This window comes from Pelodiscus sinensis, chromosome 32 (assembly GCF_049634645.1).
Source record: "Pelodiscus sinensis isolate JC-2024 chromosome 32, ASM4963464v1, whole genome shotgun sequence".
NCBI classification, from domain to species: Eukaryota; Metazoa; Chordata; order Testudines; family Trionychidae; genus Pelodiscus; species Pelodiscus sinensis.
This window is the reverse complement of record NC_134742.1, coordinates 13,050,375-13,070,664: the sequence shown is the minus strand read 5'-3', so window position 1 is coordinate 13,070,664 and position 20,290 is coordinate 13,050,375. Positions and strand designations below refer to the sequence as shown.

The window sequence follows — 20,290 nt, the reverse complement described above, 5'->3', positions numbered from 1 at the left end:
AAGAAGGGGTTAAAGGACGGTAAAGAGGTCAATGTGTTTAGCTTATCACGCAGAAGGTTATGGGGGAGACTTATTCACAGTCTAGGTGGGAAAAGGATGTCAGGTCGAGATCTCTTTAGTCTACTGCAGAAAAAGAGCCCAGGACTGTAAGGCGAACAAGACCAATTCAGACTGCAAATAAGGGGTCACATTCAGAGCTGTCTGTAGGATCCATGGGGCCCTACGTAGCACTGTTAAACTGGTACCCCCTGTGCCAGACGGTAGCTTGGGAAATGACAGATTTGTAGAGATGGAATTTTATAATCACACCAATGAAATAGTTTAAAGCAAATTTCAAACTAACGTCCTGTCGACTCTCACTGTCAATTTGCACACAAAGGCTGTGTCCAGACTCCATGCCTCCGTCGACGGAGGCATGTAGATTAGCCAGATCGGAAGAGGGAAATGAAGCCGCGATTAAAATAATCGCGGCTTCATTTAAATTTAAATGGCTGCCCCGATCTGCCGATCAGCTGTTTGTCGGCAGATCGGGAGAGTCTGGACGCGATGCCCCGACAAAGAAGCCTTTCTTCATCGACACAGGTAAGCCTCGTGAAACCAGGCTTACCTGTGTCGATGAAGAAAGGCTTCTTTGTCGGGGCATCGCGTCCAGACTCTCCCGATCTGCCGACAAACAGCTGATCGGCAGATCGGGGCAGCCATTTAAATTTAAATGAAGCCGCGATTATTTTAATCGCGGCTTCATTTCCCTCTTCCGATCTGGCTAATCTACATGCCTCCGTCGACGGAGGCATGGAGTCTGGACACAGCCTGACTGTATGTACCTGGAGTTCACAAATGCCACTTCAATAGCTCTGGGTCTGTCACAGGTTCTGTTAAGAGCTCTGGCAGGCTGTGTCACTTTCAAGTTAGCTAGATTTCCTCCAGAGGAAGCAGAACCACCAAAAAGAGATAGGAAGAAGCAGGGGGGTAAGTGGACATCAAGACCCAGCGGTGCCTCAAATTTTCAGGTGCCCCATACAGCTACACATTCTGCATAGGGTGCTGGTCCCTTTTTCAGCAGGTAGTAGAATTCGCCATCGGAACAACTTACCGAGGGACATGCTGAATTTGCGGTCACTGGAGTTCTTAGACTCAAGATTAGTTTGGTCGAAGGTCTGTCGCTTATACGTAATGAGTTCCAGTCTGGAATTGCTGGATGAGGTTCTCTGGCCGGTGGCATACAGGAAGTCAAATTAGATGATTGGAACGGTCTTTGGCTTTCAAAATCGCCTGAGTTTTTCCCCCTCGAGTTTCTGGCATTTCAGTTTATTTTGCTCACGTTGTATAAAGGCCAAAATCTGCACCCGAGTTCAGTTCCCTTGTTTGTGCATCTTTCTGAGAAGCAAGACCATCCCTAAGGGAATGGGAGTCCGGGGTCCTGAGAACGGGGCCCTGATCTCAGCTGGGATAGGGACTGTCTCTCGCTGTGTCTGTGTGGTGCTTGGCACAACGGGGCCCTGATCTCTGCTGGGGCAGGGACTGTCTCTCGTTGTGTCTGTGCAGCGCCCGGCACAACGGGGCCCTGATCCCAGCTGGGCAGGGACTGTCTCTCGCTGTGTCTGTGCGGCGCCTGGCGCAATGGGACTCTGATCCCAGCTGGGGCAGGGATTGTCTCTCGCTGTGTCTGTGCAGCACCCGGCACAACGGGGCCCTGATCCCAGCTGGGGCAGGGACTGTCTCTCGCTGTGGCTGTGCAGCACCCAACTTAGTTGGCCTCTAGGCACTACCATAATACACAAAATAATGTCCCAGGCATTAAGATTTTTTTAAAAAGTCTGAACAAAATTGTTGATTTACTTTTTAAAATAAAATAATGGTATTAATTAGCTCTAACTCCATTGGAGTCAATGGGCCCAGACTCCCAACTGGAATAAGTCAGTATCGCACCCCTCACTTTCTGGGCACTGTCCAGATTGATACCTCCTGAGGGTCTGTAGGCTGAAAGAAAGAGGAACATGCAGTAGGTTCTGCATTCCATGTCGGTAAACAGGGATCACAAGCCACCTGTTTAAAGGATCACAACTTCCTTCTGGCAAATCCATTTCAGGTCAGTGTTGCAGATTTCAGGCTGGATCCGATTCTTCTTTAATGCAGCACAGCTCCTCTCATCCACAGGCCCCGATACTGTGAATCTACAGAGTGAAGGAAACAGTTGCATCAGTGGGGTTAGAGGCAGAGAAGAGAGACTATTCTCCTTCCTTGGAGGATGTAGGAGTCCAGCGGTCCTCTCTAGCCTTTCTCTACATAAGCTAAAAAGTATAAGGAGTTGGTGTGTTTCTATCCAACCCTGAGGGACAGGTGTTTATGAAACTGACCACAAAGTAATTAATCAGAGTGCTACCTCAGAGGAGTCTAACTTTAGGTGCCAATGTTCAGCTTTTGAAACTTACATGAAAAGTTGAGTCAATTTCAAATTTCAGTTGGAGAAGATTTCATTTTTGCTGTGACCTATTTTCTAGATTTTTGCCCAACTGTTGGGGTACCTGGAACTGTCTCAGTTTTGACAGCAATTTTGAAATCTCCAAAGCTGATAAAAAAACAACAATAGCAAGAACAGATGGGAAAAATTTGTTTTCCCCCATTTTGTTGCTACTTCTACTAAGGACTGAAGCGGCCAAGCAAACATATATGTACTTGCTTTCCTTTCTCCCAGGCATACATTCACTTCAATGAGATTTCAAGTTTAACACAAGTATGTTTGCTGGATTGAGGCCTTTTATACTGTAAGATTTAGTGGACGAAATCCTTGCCTCATGACAAATTTATTATTGACTTTAATGAGGCCTAGGATTTCACTCGTATTTAATTCAGACTGAAGTAAAATACTAATCAGGAAACACTCACAGTGTTTGATTTAAGGGGGAACCATCCACCCAAGTACAGTTCTTCCCGGGGCACGTGATGTTGAGTCCAATCCACACCGGATTTTGATCTCCTATAATATTCTGTATGAACATCTGTGAAATTGACAAGGTGTCAGAGGGAACAGGAAAAGGCAGAATTCTCTGGCTCCTTAGCTCATTATGCAAACGAGACCTGATCTCTAGCCTGGGCTTTGATCATTCATATTGGTGACAAATATTGCTGAAACGCCAATGAAAATTAAAGATAATAAACAATTATACTATTAATTAATAACTGAGTTGGTCCTGTGCCCTTCCACCCAGATTTTGATGAATTTTATTTAAAAATTTTAGTAAACTTCAGCCAACAATCTCCATTTTTGAGTGAATTTTTTAATATTCATGTGCTGAGGTTTTTTTAAATAAACATGGCTCCAATAAACAATAACTAGCTTTTCAGCTGTGACGGCACGTTGGGGGTTCCCCGTCTCCTGCACCCCGAAATGGCACAAACAGACTGTACCAGCCAGTGGAATTGAGGGTGGTTTATTGCTCCTCCAGCACAGCGCAGCACAGATGTAATCTGGTTACAGGAACTGGGCTAGGATGCCTCAGGCCCCCTTGAGATGGGGGAGACTGGGCCCCTAAAACTCCAGCTCCTCTCCCTAGGCTGTGTCATCCATCCTCACAGACAGCCACCAACCAACTAACCCACTTCCAGCCCTGCCCCCCAGCCAGGGCCGCATTCACCTTCCTTTGTTCCTCTCCATGGGGGGTGTCTGGCCACTGGTTCAACCAGTTTGTCCTTATCTCTGCCTAGTGAGGTTTTCCCTGCTGGGTCTTGCTCCAGACAGCAGAGGTCACCACAGCCCAGCAAGTACCCCCACTACGTCACATCAGCTCTGGGCTAATGTCTCAAGGGTTACCCACTGACTGCAGCTCTTTCCAGAGAGGGCAGGATTCTGTACTGAAAGTGTCTAACTCTGGTGAAAGATTTCCCACAATGTGAAAATACAAATTGATAAAAAAAAAATTGTTCTTTTGCACAACTGGATGTTATAATTGACACTTAAAATATTAAATATTTAAAACAAATATTAAAATTAGAGACGATCTTTAAAAAATCTGAAATTTTTTTTGTGTGAAAAATAGAAAAAATTGCAGATGAAAATGTGGCTGACAATTATTTGTTGCTGGAAAAATCAAAGGAGGGTTTTGTGACCTGTTCTAATTGACAAGGACGTGAATAGGGGAGAGGGGAGTTCAGCACGTTCTTTACCATCTCGTCCTGGTCCTGGATCACTAGCAGGTGAGATCTCCTCTGTGTGCAGTCATCCCGGCTCCTGTTCCAGTACTTACTCCCATCAGACAGCCAGTAGCACTTGTCCCTGTGCGGCGTCCAGCGCATGGGACAGAGTTTGCACCCGGAGTCCCCTACCCGGGGAAATGAAACCATTATTAATCACGGGTCATTCTGAGCAGCTGCCCTGCAGAGACACAGGGAGCCGCCGCACTCGGTGAGTGAGGGAGACAGAGGGCAGAGCCATGTGGAGTGAAGCAAAATCTTAAGATCTCGGGATGCCGTGTCAGCGCAGATGCCAATACTCCCATGCAAAGCCCAGGGATGCTGCGTTGAAGATTAGTGGGTGGGGGGTGTCAGTAGGGGACTCTCCCCTCACAATCACTGTTACCCCAATGCCTCAGGGCAGAGCTGGGGAGTGCTGTGTAATCAGAGGCTCAGTTGGGGTACTTCCATCTTCTAGCCACTGCTACCCCAGCGCATGGCACAACAGGGCCCTGATCTCAGCTGGGGCAGGGTCTGTCTCTCGCTGTGTCTGTGCAGCACCCGGCACAACGGGGCCCTGATCCCAGCTGGGGCAGGGACTGTCTCTCGCTGTGTCTGTGCAGCGCTTGGCACAACGGGGCCCTGATCCCAGCTGGGGCAGGGACTGTCTCTCGCTGTGTCTGTGCAGCACCCGGCACGACGGGGCCCTGATCTCAGCTGGGGCAGGGACTGTCTCTCGCTGTGTCTGTGCAGCGCCCGGCACGACGGGGCCCTGATCTCAGCTGGGGCAGGGACTGTCTCTCGCTGTGTCTGTGCAGCGCCCGGCACAACGGGGCCCTGATCCCAGCTGGGGCAGGGACTGTCTCTCGCTGTGTCTGTGCAGCGCTTGGCACAACGGGGCCCTGATCTCAGCTGGGGCAGGGACTGTCTCTCGCTGTGTCTGTGCAGCACCCGGCACGACGGGGCCCTGATCTCAGCTGGGGCAGGGACTGTCTCTCGCTGTGTCTGTGCAGCGCCCGGCACGACGGGGCCCTGATCTCAGCTGGGGCAGGGACTGTCTCTCGCTGTGTCTGTGCAGCGCCCGGCACAACGGGGCCCTGATCTCAGCTGGGGCAGGGACTGTCTCTCGCTGTGTCTGTGCAGCGCCCGGCACAACGGGGCCCTGATCCCAGCTGGGGGAGGGACTGTCTCTCGCTGTGTCTGTGCAGCGCCCGGCACAACGGGGCCCTGATCTCAGCTGGGGGAGGGACTGTCTCTCGCTGTGTCTGTGCAGCGCCCGGCACAACGGGGCCCTGATCTCAGCTGGGGCAGGGACTGTCTCTCGCTGTGTCTGTGCAGCACCCGGCACAATGGGGCCCTGATCTCAGCTGGGGCAGGGACTGTCTCTCGCTGTGTCTGTGCAGCGCCCGGCACAACGGGGCCCTGATCTCAGCTGGGGCAGGGACTGTCTCTCGCTGTGTCTGTGCAGCACCCGGCACAACGGGGTCCTGATCCCAGATGGGGCAGGGACTGTCTCTCGCTATGTCTGTGCAGCGCCCGGCACAACGGGGCCCTGATCTCAGCTGGGGCAGGGACTGTCTCTCGCTGTGTCTGTGCAGCACCCAGCACAACGGGGTCCTGATCCCAGCTGGGGCAGGGACTGTCTCTCGCTGTGTCTGTGCAGCGCCTGGCACAACGGGGCCCTGATCCCAGCTGGGGCAGGGACTGTCTCTCGCTGTGTCCGTGCAGTGCCTGGCACAATGGGTGAGTGACAGGCTGAGGGTGAGTGACGGGTTGGATACAGGGAGCATCGGGGGTTACCTGCTGAGCTGTTTTCTGATTCACACAACTTTTCTTTCAAGCAGGATCGGAAAACCTCCATGCTCCCATTGCACGTGGTCGTGTTTTGAGTGCTCTCACACGAATTGCTCATCTGGGCGCTCTGCATGGCTGCTGTTGGCTGTGGGTTCTGAGATGGGCGCTGGGAAACTTCCAGGTAAAAAGAAGCAAACGTTTAAGAAGACGGGGACGGATTCCAGCTGGGGTCAATCAGCCCTAGCTCCCTCCTCAGCCGCGTTTGGTTTTCCCAGAGGATGCTGCACCTTTGCTGTGCTCTGAGGCCACACCTCTTCTGCCGAGGCTCCACCCACATGCCCGCTCTTTTGCCAAGCCCCTGCCAAAGCTCCGCCTCTTCTGCCGAGGCTCCGCCCACATACCTGCTCTTTTGCCAAGCCCCTGCCAAAGCTCCGCCTCTTCTGCCGAGGCTCCGCCCACACACCCACTCTTTTGTCAGGGCCCTTGCTGAAGCCCCGCCTCTTCTGACCAGGCCCCACCCACATGCCCGCTCTTTTGCCAAGCCCCTGCCAAAGCTCCGCCTCTTCTGCCGAGGCCCCGCCCACACACCCACTCTTTTGTCAGGGCCCTTGCTGAAGCCCCGCCTCTTCTGACCAGGCCCCGCCCACATGCCAGCTCTTTTGCCAAGGCCCTGCTGAAGCTCCGCCTCTTCTGCCAAAGCCCTGCTCCCACTCCCTTTCTTCTGCCAGGGCCCGGATCCCATAATGCCTCTTCATCCTCTCATTCTGCCCTCTCCCCTGAATCCTCCCTCCCCCACCCCCTGCCCCTTCCTCTCCACTGTTCCCTGCCCCATCCCCTTTTCTTTCATGCCCCACCCACTGCCCTCCAAGCAGCTGATTGGCCACCAGCCCTGGGGCCCGGTGAACCAGTGTGGCTGGCGGATGCTAAGCTCCCCCTTTATATTTTTCTCTCTGGGGGTGTGAGCTCCGGAGCCCCCCCTGCGGCTCCATCGGATCCAACGGGCCAGCTGGTGCCAACCCACCCTCCCACAGTGGCGTCAACGCAGCCAGATCCCAGGGGGAGCCCGGCCGGGGCTGCCGCCGTGCCACAGATTCCAAGACCGTTACGGTCACTTCGTCCGAGCGGCATCGGTCGGGCCGGCGGCGGCGGCCACGTCGACGTACGCGGAGTCAACCCGCCAACCCGCGGCCGGGGGCCACTCACCCAGGACAACCAGCATGGCCACAGCTCCCAGCAGGGCGAGGTTCCCGGCCCAGCCGACCCCCAGCGCGGTCCGATGCCACCGTGGGCACGGCGGACAAGCTGCAAGAATCAACACGGGGGGGGGGCATGCTGAGCGGGTTTGCAAGCAGGACAGAGAAACACCCACCCCCGTTTGACACTAGCCAGGGACGGCTCTGCCCGGAACCGCTCCAGCCCGGCCTGCCTGTAGCTCTCCCCTCTCTGCGAAAACAAGCCCCCTTGGTTTACTGTGCTGAGCTGAGCCCGGTGCACGTACCCGCCTCTGAGAAGGCGGTAGGGAAGACCCAACTCCTCTCTGCTCAGCAGATCAGGAAACCCACAGCCGGAAGCCTGGCGGGGGGGCGTAGGCGAATATGTGTGAATGATCATGCTGAGATACCAGAAACCGACGTGAGCCATCCGTGCGAAGCAGATCGCTACTGGGAGGCAGGGCGGGCCGATTCGTCTCCCCTCCTCACAGCCCCTGCAACCGACCGGGCGGAGAACGTCAGCTAAGATTTCCTGCCCCGTCGGTGGCTGGGTGAGAGCGTGCCACAGAAACACCCATCAGTGACATGCCTTGGCAGCAGGCTTGGGGGAGCCGGGTTAGTCTGTCGCTAAGAAAAAAAAAGCATAAAAGAACAAGGAGCGGCCCTGGAGCACCGTAGAGACAAACCAAAAAAAAAAAAAAAGCAGCTCTGTAGCACCTTAGAGACGAACAAAAAAATAGAGATGGGATCCTGAGCTTTCGTGGGCACAACCCACTTCTTCAGATGATATGGAGTAAGAGGCACGGAGGGTCAAATACAAAGCAGAAAAAGAGGGGAGAAGGGGAGGAGAAAAAACGCTTGTCAAAGCGCCTGTGTTAAATGAGCTAATCGGGGGGCTGTAAGTGTCGGATCCTTAGCTTTTGATGTCATTTGGGTGTTTTTTCTCCTCGTTCTTTTTCTCCTTTACCTTTGACCTTTGGAAGAGGTTCAACTTCTTCCCCATGTTTTTCTTTCTGCTGTGATCCCATTTCAGGGGGAGGGAGCTGTCAAACCCAAGGATGAGAGACCCACGCTCTCCTCGGCCGCAGAACCTGCAAAATGCCACCGCCTCCACCAATATTGGCTCCTCGCACGTCCCTAGCGGTCTGCCATCTCTCTCTGTCGTCTCTTGCCTGATGTTGAGATTGTAAACACCATAGGCTAGGGCACGGTCTTCCTGTTGGGGGTTTGTACATCTCCCAGCCCTGGCCAAAAACTGGCGTTGCTAGAGGCCATGCTACTGCAAATACCAATTAAGTGACTTGGTCAAGGCCTCACACAGAGTCGGCGGCAGAGCAAAACCTCAGCATTAGGTTTCCTATGTACTAGTCTTCGCTAGCAGGATACCCAAAACAGACACATGCCCAACCTCATTAGCAGGGCTCGCCAAGTGGCGGCGAGCCACGCGATTCGGCACGCTGCGCATGCACATACCACGCTGCGCAGCTGTGCCGGCTTGTAATCTGTTGTCCAGCCCTGCTCATTAGAATGGGACTGGATGATGACTCACGACAAGTTCCACGCCTATGGTGGTTCAGAGCCACAGCTGATCAGATCAGGGACTAACCCTTCCTTGCTGTTTTTCACGCCCCTTTTAGCATGTAAGGGGGGGAGGCGCAGCTCAGCGGTTTGTACATTGGCCTGCTAAACCCAGGGTTGTGAATTCAATCCTTGACAGGGACGTTTAGGGGTCTAGGGCAAATCTGTCCATAATGGTACTTGGTCCTGACATGAGGGCAGGGGACTGGACTCAGGTCTCTTCCAGTTTTATTTAAAAAAGGGGGAAGGGGTCATCCCACATCCAAGAGAAGGAACTGAAATCTGTCCTAGCTCCTGCAGCAGTAGCAGAATTCTGGAAAGTGACTAGGGCCGCCGCAGAGCGAATCTAGAAAGTGACTAGATTCTCTTTGCAGCAGAGACAAAGTCGAGCAGTGGAACTAGGTCACAAAGGTACAAAAGGGGTCACCGTGATTTCCCTCGCCGGGCCTCCCCAGGGCACAGAGCCGCCCCCACATAATTCCTACAGGGGAGAATGTCCCGTCATGGTTTGAAGTGATTGAAAACTCCCCCGTGACCCGGGGTAAATTGTTCCGCTGATTCATTTCCAGACTGAACTCATCTAACGTCAAGGTCCAAGGAGTGGAGCTTGTTAGATGGTAGCAGGGTTGTTCTTCAATGTGTCCTTCCCGGCTGGGGCTGCGTCACATTCACCTTGTCTTTGTGGAGCGAAAGGGAGGCCGGCCGTGGCTCCTTCAGTTGTCCTCATGCCTCTGCTCTGACCCCTCTCCACATCTAGGAACGACCCGCCTGAACTCCGGGCACCAGGACGGGACACAGGAATCCAACAGCGGTTGGAGCGGTGACAAACAGCCGGGGATAGAAACGTGCTCTGCTGACGTGCAGAAGGGAAACTGAGGCACGGCGCGACGGAAGGCCAGCTTTCCGAAGGTGTTTAGGCTCCTGCAAACCAGGTTTTGAAGTCCCCAAGGAAGCCAACCTCTCCAGGCACCGACGGACGTGCCGAGCGCAAGGCGCCATCGGGAGTGTGCGATTTGGAGCCAGTTCTTTCCAATTCTGGGCAGGTGTCCAGCTCCACGGGCCTCCTCGCTCCTGCGTCTTGGTCTTACGAAACCTGGGCCGCACTTCAGTCAGGCAATGTGGAGGCATGCCAGGGCAGAGCTGAGCTGGCGAATACAGGGAGACAAAGCGAGTCGTGTGACAGCTGCACCCGCAGCCTGCGTAAAGGTATTTGGTGTTTACTGGTGTCACGTTTCCCTTGGCGCTCGGGGCTGGCCTTACCATGAGGTAAACTGAGGCAGCCGCCTCAGGTGCCAGACTGTGGAGGGTGCGGGGGGGCCCAGCTAGGACCTGGAGTTTAGAAAATTGTGTCTGCTGTTGGTGCAGATGTATTCTCTCTGCTCTAGATGCACAGAGACGGGGGAGTGCTGTGCTGGAGGAAGGAAGGCATAAGAGACCTTTCAAAGTTTTGGCCCAAGCGAGGGGCCATGGGGGCGTCATTTGAGCTCCCCACTTCAGATGCCAAAATGTTGTGGGCCGGCCCTGTTAGCACTAGGAGCCAGATGTGCAAGGACTCCATACCTGAACCCAGGCCTCGGTTTCTCCAGAGACTGATTCGTAGATGAATAGCAACTCAAGTGCATTTTTCCCCATCCATGTGCAGAATAAATTTTGTTGCACGCACCCAGGCAGGTGCAGAGGTGCACCACCTCTAGACATACATGCCGCCGCTTGTGGCCGCTCTGATAATCAGCCAGGCAGCACTGGAATCCCTCCTGGGGGACCATGCAAGTGTGCAGATTATTGGGAAGGCTGTCTGAGCAGAAAGCGGAGGCTCCTCCTGAAATCAAATCACTTCGGTAGGGTGCCTACAGATGTGGCCCCGGTGTGCAGCCGAGCATTTTAAAATCACTCTGTACATCAAAGCACGCAGGCCGGGTTTTCTGCAGCTATGAATCAGCCAAGCCCTGCAGAGGTCGGTGGAGTTCGAGATTTACACCGGGCGCCGATCCGGCACTTAGAGCAGAGTGGGTCTTGTTCACCAGTGGAGCATTACGCTGACCTCCTCCGAGGGGCGAAAGGAACCCGAAGCCAGCGTAGTCCTCAGGGATGGCTGGCACACGCTGATTTCCTGGGCTTGCAACGTGATTCCCATGTCATAGAATCCCAGGGCTGGCAGAGACCTCAGGAGGCACCACGTCCGGCCCCCTGCCCAGAGCTGGACCAACCTCGACTCAATCATCCCAGCCAGGGCTTGGTCAAGCCGGGACTGAAACACCCCTAGGGATGGAGATTCCACCCCTCCCTAGGGAACCCATCCCAGCGCTTCCCCACCCGCCTAGGGAAAACGTTTCTCCTAATATCTAACCTAGACCTCCCCCGCTGCAACTTGAGCCCATTGCTCCTTGTTCTGCCATCTGCCCCCTCTGAGAACAGCCTCTCTCCATCCTCTTCGGATCCCCCCTTCAGGAAGTTGCAGGCTGCTCTCAAATCCCCCCTCGCTCTTCTCTTCTGCAGACTAAACAGACCCAAGTCCCTCAGCCTCTCCTCATAGGTCATATGCTCCAGCCCCCTAAACATTTTGGTTGCCCACCGCTGGACCCTCTCCAATGCGTCCACATCCTTTTTATAGTGGGGGTCCCAGAACTGAACACAATATTCCAGATGTGGCCTCACCAGAGCCGAATAAAGGGGAATAATCACATCTCTGGATCTGCTGGCAATGCTCCTCTTAATGCAACCTAATATGCCATTCGCCTTCTTGGCTACAAGGGCGCCCTGTTGACTCCTATCCAGCTTTTCATCCACTGGGATCCACTTTTCTGCAGAACTGCTACTTAGCCAGTCGGTCCCCAGCCTGTACAAATGCTTCGGAATTTTCCATCCCAAGGGCAGGACTCTGCACTTGTCCTTGTGGGACCTCATCAGATTTCTTTTGGCCCAACCCTCTAATCTGTCTAGGTCACTCTGGACCCTATCGCTGCCCTCCAGTGTATTTACCTTTCTCCCCAGCTTAGTGTCATCTGCAAACGTGCTGAGGGTGCAATCCACCCCCGCATCCAGGTCATTCATAAAGATGTAGAACAAAACCAGCTGCAGGACCAATCCGTGGGGCACTCCGATGGAGGAGGGTGAAGCTGGGTGAAGGTCGAGTGTACCTTTTATCCCTAATTTGATGCTAAAAAGCATCCTAGGGATGTTGTGTTTATCCTACCCCCAAGCACTGCAAACCTTCCTCCCCTCCAAAAATCGAGGGCTAAGGTTACTCTGAAAAGGACTCCAATCATGACACTCAGGTGATATGCATCTGCTCTGTGGTGATGCCGTGAAATAAATCTGCAATTAGGCTCAACGCCTTTTAGAGGTTTGGTTGCTGGGTTGGATGCAGCTGATTAAGAGACGTTTGATTGTCTTCCTTCATTGAGTCAGGGGCTGGATTCGGATCTCAGTGACCTGGCTCCAAATCCGGAGTGACTCCACTGCACTGAAGGAGCTCGGGATTCTGGTCTCAGTGACCTTGTTCTGAATCTGGAGTCACTCCACTTCAGTGAATTGTGTCCAGACTGGATTGGGATCCCAGTTACCTCTTTCCACACCCAGAGTGACCCCACTACAAGGAATTGTGTAGGGGCTGGATTGAGATCTAAGTTACTCCATTCCAAATCCAGAGTGACTTCACTGCAATGAATAGGGTCAGGAGTTTGGTTTCAGTGACCTTCTCCCCAATCCAGAGTGACTCCACTTCAATGAATTGTGTCAGGGCTGGATTGAGATATCAGTTACCCCATTCCAAATCCAGAGTGACTCCACTTCAGTGAATTGTGTCAGGACTGGACTGATCCCAGTTATCCCATTCCAAATCTGGAGTGACCCTAGTGCAAGAAATGGAGTCAGACCTGGATCTTTATCTCAGTGACCAGGAGTAAATCCAAAGCAGGGAAATCAATGGAGTTAGGGCCAAATGCCGATCTCCATGTCCTTAGTGTAAATCCACCGAGACAGCCCCGAAGCCAGCAGATCTCTGACTCCAGATCGGGATCGGACCCCTGGCGCACTGCTAGACTTGCTATTTATTAAGCGTTACCATAGCAAAAATGAAATGCAGGATCCCAAGATCCACCCCTCACCCCCTCCAAAAAACATAGGCCCTCAAATAAATTGCACTCACAGTCCTGCTGAGCCGGAGTCGAAATGCTGCTGGGCGTAGAGCCGGTGGGGTGACTTAAATAGGTATAGACCACGCCATCAGCCATGACCAGGCAGGGAGCTGTGTGCACAGGCTCCGTCCTCGCTGAGTCTGAGCCGAGCTGACCAACACCCCTTCTGCCAGGAAATTGTGTCTCCGTTGAGCTCTGACACCTGCTTACCACGGCATGGACTGAATAAATGCGTTGTCTTCCCTAGACGCTCCTTTCCAGCTTGCCAAGGGGGTTCGGGCGCCTGTCCTGACTCCGATTCTATTCAATGAGGCCGCACATTCCAATCCGGAGCCGCGCCGCGCCAGTGTGGACGGCCTCGAGTCTCGATCCTGCCCCTCTGCGTTTGTCGGTGCCGGGAGACTGAATGGCCGTTGATGGGGCCTGCCCACAGCAGCCAGCTGCCAAAAAAGTTTGTGCTGCTCCTCTAGCTCGAGAGGCGGAAATGAGCTCAAAAAGAGGGTGGGTGGACAGCTTTGCCTCCAGAATATTCTCACTGCAATGAATTTCTTTTTTTGCAGAAAGCAGCTGCCTGCCTCCAAAAGTTTGGAATGAGCCTCTCGCCCCAAAACACCCTCTTCCCCCCCACACACACCTGAAAAGGTTACAATTATGGGGGTGTTTCTGAGGGGTGAGGCAACACATTCTGCACAAGCAGAGGCAAGTTTCCGCTGAAAAATGTGACAAAAGTGGTGGAAAAAAATGTCTTTCCCGTCAATATTTCTGGTGGGAAAACAAGTGGCCGTTCCCCAGGGCTTGGACCATGGCCAAGAAGGTTCCAACGTGGGTGCAAGGGGTGGGAAAATGATGGTTTGATTGCTCTGTGCCTCAGGGCGGTTGTTTCATTGTAAGTGCAGCGAGAGAGACCTTTGGGCTTCGTGAGCACCCTAAAAATAGCAGCAGGGAGGTTGTCTCCAGCTAGCAGCTCAAATCTGAGCTTGGCTGCCTTCCTTGTGGTCTGAGCACAGAGCACTAATGCAAGTCACTAGCACTGCGCCTGACAATGTCCCTCGCACACTCCAGTGAAGCTCGCACGCCTAGTGTCACAAGCAGCACTGCTCGGTGGGAGATGTCTTCTGCCAGCACGTGCTCCCGGCTGTCCTCCAAGCTCCTTACCCATTGAAAAAAAACAATGAAAAAAGTCTGCCCTCCTCCCCCCAGTCACCAGTAAAGTTTTCTTTCCACTGCAGAAGACCTTTTCAGTCCACCCACTGCTCTGCGGCCCAGAGACCAACGCTGGGGTTTGGAACCCAGCTTGAGAACAGCTGGCAAGCGTGGCTGTGAGAAGCGATGAAGAGTTTCACAGCTGTAAAGGTCATTGGCGCGTCTTGTCTAACATCCGCAGGGCAGGCCAGAGATTATTAAAAGTTCTAAGGTTGAGGCCGTAGCGGCCGTCTGAGAGAGAGCGTGTCTTTTAGACCAAACACCTTCCTTTCAGGAGGCGTGATTGTGCTTCCCTCCATGGTGAACAGAGGTGTGGCCCAATGACAGACTACTTTTGACGTGTCAAAAGGGAAAGTGGTCAACATTCTGATTTGGGGTCAAAACAGCCTTTTCAGCTATTTCTACCCCAAAATGTATTTTTGTGAGGGTTTAAAAAAACCTCCAAAAAACAGCATATTTTGTTGTTTATCCTTCCCTCCACTTTTTGTCCCCTTTTCTTTTTTCAAAGTGGCAAAAGGAAACAAATCAGGAAGAGAAGGGTGGAAAAAGGAGGGTGGGGTGGGAGTCCAATACTCACGCCCTGCAAAATGGAAGAAAGATTGAAAATGGTAAAGGTCTGCAGAAGTGTCTGAAAACGTCCACGTGCAAAAATGACACTTTTTAAACCTGCAAAATGAAAACGGTGAGATGCTGTTTCCTCCCCCATATTTTTATGGCACTATGTTTTGGAATTCAAGAATGAACAGCCGGAATATGCTTTATACAAAAATGTGGCATTTAACCTCTCATTGAAAAGTCTACAATCCACAAAAATGTGTATATTCTGGTAGGGTGTATCTGCTAAGCAGCGTTATTTCGGAATAACAGACGTTATTCCGAAATAACAAAGAGCACGTCTACACAGCAAGCCGTTAACTGGAAATAATGTTGAGCTGGAGGACTTCGTACTCCAATTCTCGTAACCCTCATTTCGTGAGAAGTAAGGGACGTCGAAGGCTCTGTCTAGACTGCAGGCTTCTTTTGGAAAAAGCTTTTCTGGAAGAGATCGTCAGGAAAAACGTCTTTCGAAAGAGACCATCCACACAGCAAAAACACAATGAAAAAGCAATGTGCTTTTCCGAAAGATAGCATCCACATTGATTGGATGCTATCTTGCATTTCAGTTGTGATTACTGTGGACGGAGTGGCCACCAGGGCACCTGTGCTTTTTCCTGGAGGTCTCTTCTTTCGAAAAAATGCTTTCTTCCGCATCCACACACGCCTTTTTCTGAAAAAGTGTTTTCGGAAAAAGGCTTCTTCCTTGTAGAATGAGGTTTACCGCCATTGGAAAAAAACTCCTCTGTTCTTTCAACTTTCTGTTGGAAGAATGCAATAGCTGCGTGGACATAAGTTTTGTTTTTCCAGAAAAAAATGGCCATTTTTCCAGAAAAACTCTGCAGTGTACACATACCTGAAGGAAGAATACTCTTCCTTTGACTTCTTGCTGCATAGACAGTGCCAAAAGCCACATTATGCTATTTTGACTTCCGCTTATGTAATTGGCATAGCTAAGGTTGCGTAGCTTAATTTAGCTTTTGGCCTGCCGTGTAGACATGCCCTTAGTGTGCATGTATCATTCTTGTATGTGACATTAGTAATATGGAGTGTAAACGTGTTCTTTGATCTAGCTCCTCTAGTGAAAGCCATTAGTGGTATTTAAGGAACTGAATGGTCCGGTGCTCAAGGCAAGGATCTATGAATAGTCTTGTTTTTTCCTGTATGCCTGGACTATGATTGGTCCTGTTAAGATGTCACCTGATGTTGGAACCCATTTTGAACATGGTACTTTTCCATTGGAGGGTAGGAAAGGGTTGAAGTTAAACACAAAGGATTTCCACCTTAGAAAAAAACATTTATAAGAAGAGCACCAAGCCAAAGGGGTGCTGACAGTTGAAAGGCACCCCCTGCTTACTACCAAGATGACTGATGGAAACATCTGAGACTGAAGAAGGATCAAGCTCAAGTAAGGAGGCTGCCTAGCTTGTGAGAAAAGATGATCACTTCTGTTAGGTGAGAAACTGCAAGTAACAAGTTTCACAGAGTATAAAGCTTCGCTGGCGGGTTTTGTTTTTGTTTGTTTAGTAACGTATTTTGATCTGTCCGTCATCACTTTCAACTGCTTAAACCCTTCCTTTTTCATTAATTAAATCATGTTTGTTTATCATCAGCCCCCCGTGTAAATATTTGTTATGGGCGGGGTGCATGACTCTCTTGATAAAGGAAGGAAACGTTACAAGCTTCTTCTGTGTAAACCTTTTATGCAGACTAAGTGGGATGGATCTGAGGGTTTGATCCCCCCTGGGGCTGTGCTCCTGGGTGTGTCAAGTCCCTGAGGCTGAGCCTTCCCAGTGGCTCTCAGGGTCTATTGCTCTGCTGGGGGGTTATTACTTGTGCCTTTACTTGGGGAGACCAGGGGTACTGGCTCAGCATGACAGGGTGGTGGGGTGCCCTAGAGGACAGGATGCTAGGCTTAAGGGCAGTGTTTCTTAATCTGTGTTGCATGTGGTGTGCCACGAGGCAGTCGGAGGTGTGCCATGGAGAAAAACAGAGTTCAAAATGGCTGCCCTTAAAGGGACAGTCAACTTTTTTTTCCCCTCATTAACTTTCCCCCTATTTTTTTTTTTTTTTGGCATTCCTCATAAAAATTGATTGTTTGGTGTTCCTCCATCTTAAAAAGTTTCAGAAACACTGCTCAAGGGTATGACCAGCCCATCAGGTGACAGTCCCAAGAGGATCAACCCGTCACAGAAGTGCTTTTAGAAAAGGACCCAGTTTTGAGTCAAGAATATGGATGCTTTCGTCGATTTCTCTCAACCAGCCGTGAGTCCTTCTCTTGCAAATTAGGTCCAATTGCCTTGTGGGTCATTTTTGCGTGGGATTGTGGGAGATGTCTGTCTGGCTTGGGGAATTGTGGGAAGGATCTACCTGGTTCTCTCCATGGTTGTCCGCCTGCGGCCCACCCAGACAGCACACGGCTGTGGTGGCCCACACAACACCCTCAGGAACATACAGGTAGTGTATCTTGTGTGTGGCTATGACTCACCTAACACACAGGGAGCCGTCCACATAGGTCACAGTGGTCAATAAGTCGAGAACCACTTACTCTGGCTTGAAGAGCGCCTCACTAACCAAACCCGACCGAGGCTGGGAGAGGAAACTGAGATGCCAAAAGCCACCCAGACGGCCCAACGGAAACACGCATCTAGAACTAGTGAATGCCAATCTGGGTCTGCCCCACCCATTGGGCCACGCTGCCGCGGTGCGAGGAGTTCCGCCTAGTCATGAGGCGGAAGCACAGAGCCCGACGTACGTGGCAGCCCACAGCATGGCACAATCTCGGGTTGGCGCAACCGGCCGAGAGGAGATGCGGGGAAACAGAGAAAGCGCTCCGGTTCTGGAAGAGAACTGTGGACCAAAACAGACTGGTCTGCATTGAAAACATGAGCAGCTGGTGATGCAGGCAAGGGAAGGCTCGCCCCGGCTGCATGGAAAGGCAGGGACTGTGGCATGGCAGCTGTGCTACCGGGCCACTAGGGAAGGATTGGGCGAGAGGTGGGCGGAGCTTGGCTCCAGGGGCGGAGCTTGGCTCCAGGGGCGGGGCTAGGGCCTTGCCTTCCCTAGCTGGGCCTTCACCCGCCGGTCATGACTGAAAACGTCCAGCAGCAAAGTAACGTATCGTGGAGGCGTAGGAAAAATCCATGCCCTGGAGAGATGCAGCTGGACCGAGCCAAACCCTCATGTAGACGATAGGTTGATGGAGGGATCCTTCCACGTCCCTCGCGCCGCCTCTCGGGAGACGCGCCTCCCTTCCCGTCCACACTGCAATGTTGCAGCCTGTCGCGTTTGAAGCGTCGCTGTCACCGGGAAGGGTGAATGTGGCCTTGTGACGTCTGGAGACCAATCGGGGTCTACTGGAAGGCTCCCTGCTAGCCTCAGGGCTGGTGCAAACTGCCTCGCAGTGTTTCACGCCTCCCCTTGCTACTTCAGTGTATCGCTGACCCACAGGGCCCGGCAGGAAACTTTTTGAGGGCCAGAGCGGCTCTGCTTGCTCATAGCAGCCCTTCACACCCTCAGCTTATCAGCTCTGGCCATCGGTTCACTCCCCTGCCTGCCGCATCCTCCTCCTCCTCCTCCTCCAGCTGCAGGTACGTGGCAGTTGTAAAACAACAGGAAGTTTTCTTTCCCGCAGTGCACAGTCAACCTGTGGAACTCCTTGCCAGAGGATGTGGTGAGGGCTAGGACTTTAACTGGGTTAAACAAAAATAAGCTAGATACAGTCGTGGAGATTAGGTCCATCAACGGCTACTAGCCAGGCTGGGCAGGGACGGTGTCCCTACCTCTGTTTGTCAGAGGCTGGGAATGGGTGACAGGGGAGGGGTCACTGGATGTTCCCTGTTCTGTTCCCTCCCTCTGGGGCACCGGGCTTTGGCCACTGTTGGCCGACAGGACACTAGTCTAGATGGACCGTTGGTCTGTCTCAGCCTGGCCGCTCTGATGTCCTTACGATACGGTGTCACTGAACAGGGCCACGTGATGTTGGAGAGAGAGGCGGCAGATCTGCTTGCTGGAGCCGTGTCCACCCCACGAGGTTTTCTAGTTTGACTTCCTGGCTAGGGGACTAGCCAGAGACATCTCGTTCCTACCGAGGGTGTGGGCAGCAGAGCGAGGGCGGTGGCTTCGCCAGATGTTACTGAGCCTGCTCAGTCATAAAACCCACCAGACTGGGTCACCCAAAGGCCCAACCAGCCCAGTGTCCTGTCTGCCCACAGTGGGCAGTGCCAGGTGCCCCAGAGGGAGGGACCACAACAGGGAACCATCCAGTGATCTCTCCCCACTCAGTGTGTGCACGCTCTCTCTAAGCTAAGCGGCAAATCGAGGGAGGGGGCATCCCGTTCATCCCCATACATCGCCTTTGGCAATATCTTCTATTGCAGCCATGGCCAACCCAAGGCTTGAGAGCCAAATGCAGCTCTTCCCTCCCTCCCTCCCTCCCCGCATGGGTGTGGCTCGTGAAGCCCCCCTGCCCTGCATGGCTCGTAAGCTGCCCCACGCCCCCAAATATGGCCCTTCCGGCTCCCTGTGCTGACTTGGGCAGGGAGCCACCTGGTGCGGCCATGAAAGATGTAGAATTAAAGATGGCATCAGCTGGTGGGAGCCTCTAAGGCCGTGTCCAGACTCAGGGGTTCCCCTGCGTCCAGACTCAAGCCGCATTCTTTCGAAATTATTTCGAAAGAACGCGGCTTTTCTTTCGATGGCGGTAAACCTCAATTTACGAGGAAGAACGCCTTCTTTCGAAAGTTCCTCTTTCGAAGGAAGGCGTTCTTCAATGTAAAGAGGCCGTCTTCGAAAGAGAGCATCCAGACTCGCTGGGTGCTCTCTTTCGAAAAAGCGGATTTCTCTTTCGAAAGATCCGCCTGCAGTCTAGACGCGATCTTTCGAAAGAGGCTCTTTCGAAAGAAGCCTGCAGTCTAGACATAGCCCAAATGTGTTTTCTTAAAGGGGCAGAGCTCTTTTTTTTTTTTGCTTGGCCAAATGCGGCTGGGGGGCTCCTTTTAAACGGCTGAAAAGGGGCCATCCTTTTTTTTTTCTTCTCAAAAACTTTGCTCTGGCTCTTCATGCTGGATCCACTGTTATAGACTCATAGACTTTAAAGTCAGAAGGGACCATTATGATCATCTATTCTGACCCCCCGCACAGTGCAGGCCACAGAATCTCACCCACCCACTCTGGAATAATCCTGTCACCTATCTCTCAGATATTGAAGCCTTCAAATAGTTTAAAGACCCCAAGATGCAGAGAATCCTCCAGCTGTGATCTATACCCCATGCTACAGAGGAAGTGAAAAACCTCCAGGGCCTCTGCCAATCTACCCTAGAGGAAAATTCCTTCCCGATCCCAAATATGGCGATCAGCTGAACCCTGAGCATGTGGGCACGACTCACCAGCCAGACAACCAGGCAAGTTCTCTATAGTAACTCCTACCATCCTACCATTGGCCTATTTCCCCCTGATAATGAAAGGTCAATTAGTTACCAAGATCATGTTATCTCATCAAACCATCCCCTTCATCTTGGCTCTTTGCCCAGAGTGGGTTGGCCTCCCCTGTCCTATTGGATCAACTTTCTGTGATGGAGAGACACACGCTCGCCAGGTCCACTA

At 52.4% G+C, this 20,290-nt stretch overlaps 1 protein-coding gene across 2 annotated transcripts; it reads right to left on the bottom strand.

The window, feature by feature from the left end:
- Positions 1 to 816: 816 nt before the first annotated feature.
- Positions 817 to 17,872, bottom strand: LOC102444484 (killer cell lectin-like receptor subfamily B member 1B allele C). 2 transcript variants are annotated; one of them, XM_075913529.1, is made up of 7 exons: positions 12,901 to 17,872; positions 8,143 to 9,898; positions 7,168 to 7,266; positions 5,971 to 6,138; positions 4,165 to 4,319; positions 2,887 to 2,999; positions 817 to 2,174 (listed from the first exon to the last, which is right to left on the bottom strand). In XM_075913529.1, the coding sequence occupies exons 2-7, from the start codon at positions 8,201 to 8,203 to the stop codon at positions 2,051 to 2,053; spliced, it is 720 nt and encodes a 239-aa protein (XP_075769644.1). In that variant the 5' UTR covers positions 8,204 to 9,898; positions 12,901 to 17,872; the 3' UTR covers positions 817 to 2,050. The 2 variants fall into 2 exon arrangements, with proteins under 2 accessions (XP_075769644.1, XP_014435685.2); XM_014580199.3 differs by lacking the exon at positions 8,143 to 9,898 and having other exon boundaries at positions 12,901 to 16,460.
- Positions 17,873 to 20,290: the final 2,418 nt, after the last annotated feature.

What these genes read in the sequence shown, in the direction of transcription:
- LOC102444484 (XM_014580199.3), bottom strand. Translation starts at nt 12,985, where the DNA reads ATGGCTGATGGCGTGGTCTATACCTATTTAAGTCACCCCACCGGCTCT. An exon ending in ATCAGAAAACAGCTCAGCAG is followed by an intron (nt 4,320 to 5,970) that starts GTAACCCCCGAT and finishes TTCCCCGGGTAG; the next exon opens with GGGACTCCGGGTGCAAACTC. An exon ending in TCCCCCTTAAATCAAACACT is followed by an intron (nt 2,175 to 2,886) that starts GTGAGTGTTTCC and finishes TTCACTCTGTAG; the next exon opens with ATTCACAGTATCGGGGCCTG.